Consider the following 1,393-nt stretch of genomic DNA (forward strand, 5'->3'; position numbering starts at 1 on the left):
TGAGCTATCGTTTGGTGAATCTCCTCTGTAGAACCGATCGTTTATGCTCTGATGAGAATCAGAGTGAGGTCACTTTGACAACATTTCTCACCGTTGATTCAATATGAGAGTAATTGTTTGGCCTCTGCAATAAAGAGCTTTGAACCAGTGACCAAAGGACCAGAAAATCATGTGGACTAAACACAAAAAGTAAGGAAAATATAAGTTCAAAAATCGCCGCCAGCCCACGTACCTTGTCCACAAAGAGCTTCGTGATGTGATCTCCAAATCTGTTTACTTGAAGACACAGCAAAAATTCCAACGCGTTTAAGCTCACCTGCACATTATTGATTACTTAGTGTTGGATTTTTCTGTTAAGAGAGCTTACCGCAAATGTATCCCTTTCAGCTCTTTCGTGGTCTCCCCATATACGGGTGTCAAATATGCGTAGCACGTTCTCAGCTGGACCACCCTCTAGATGACAAAGCTCTAAATGCCACCAGTTATGACTATGCCTGCAAGAGAAAAAACAGAAACCAGAAGTGAGTTCGTATCACATCTATTTGAAAGAAGATCTTCTCAATCGTTAGATTCCAATGGAAACATTCAGCCATTCATCTTCCAATCTAAAGCAGATTCCTTGGAACGCAATCCTTCCTTTAAGGTGAGCGATGTTCCACGAGGCATAGCGCTACAAGTGAGTCATTCTATCTCAACCATTGCCTTGTGGACGTTCTCACCAAGTCTGGAGGGCTGGAGGAGGCCGAGGAGCTCATGCATAGCGTGCCTGGCATCCGAGAGAATAAGAAACCAGGCCACCTGTTGCTCGGACAAGCAATCTCCCGGACCCTTGGCTTCGACCAGTTTTGCCCTCCTTGGTTTTCTGCAAGAAGCATATGAATCACTGACAATCCCGTAATTGTGTGGAGGTCTTCATTCTCCCAGTTAACCCTCCCAGAGTGCTTCCACGACGAGTTGCCTAGCTCCACCATCGCATATGGCTTGAAGAGGAGATTCAATAAGCGAGCTTCGGACTGGATAGAAAGAAATCCATGCACAAGTCCAATGGTGCAGTCTCTGCGAAATAACACAAAACAAGGTTTTTTTCAACACAAAGAGCCTCTTGCAATGCGCAAACAAGAAGAGCAGAAGAAGTCCACAAGAAAATGAAACAAGAACCTGAAGTGTGTCTGGAAGACATCTAGAACGAGTTTTTCTTCCCACTTGGCAGGCAAGTATCTGGACAAGACAAACCATCGATCAACCTGCTTGAATCAAAACAGAGCAAACTATGGCAACTGACAAGAAGTTCATTCCCGCGTTTGCTTCCCACACACAAGGCAGTCACAACAAGCTAAGCTGTTTGACATCACAGCACTGCAAGAAAACGATTACAAGCTCGATCACTCACCTG

General features: G+C 44.7%; 1 protein-coding gene across 1 annotated transcript; it reads right to left on the reverse strand.

Annotated features, from left to right (window-relative positions):
• Positions 1-539: 539 nt before the first annotated feature.
• LOC112343712 lies at positions 540-1,124 on the reverse strand. Its single transcript, XM_024667679.1, has 2 exons — positions 720-1,124; positions 540-670 (listed from the first exon to the last, which is right to left on the reverse strand). Exons 1-2 carry the CDS (start codon positions 969-971, stop codon positions 566-568), a joined length of 357 nt encoding a protein of 118 aa, XP_024523447.1. The 5' UTR covers positions 972-1,124; the 3' UTR covers positions 540-565.
• Positions 1,125-1,393: the final 269 nt, after the last annotated feature.

Source organism: Selaginella moellendorffii, unplaced genomic scaffold (assembly GCF_000143415.4).
Source record: "Selaginella moellendorffii unplaced genomic scaffold, v1.0 SELMOscaffold_185, whole genome shotgun sequence".
NCBI classification, from domain to species: domain Eukaryota; kingdom Viridiplantae; phylum Streptophyta; class Lycopodiopsida; order Selaginellales; family Selaginellaceae; genus Selaginella; species Selaginella moellendorffii.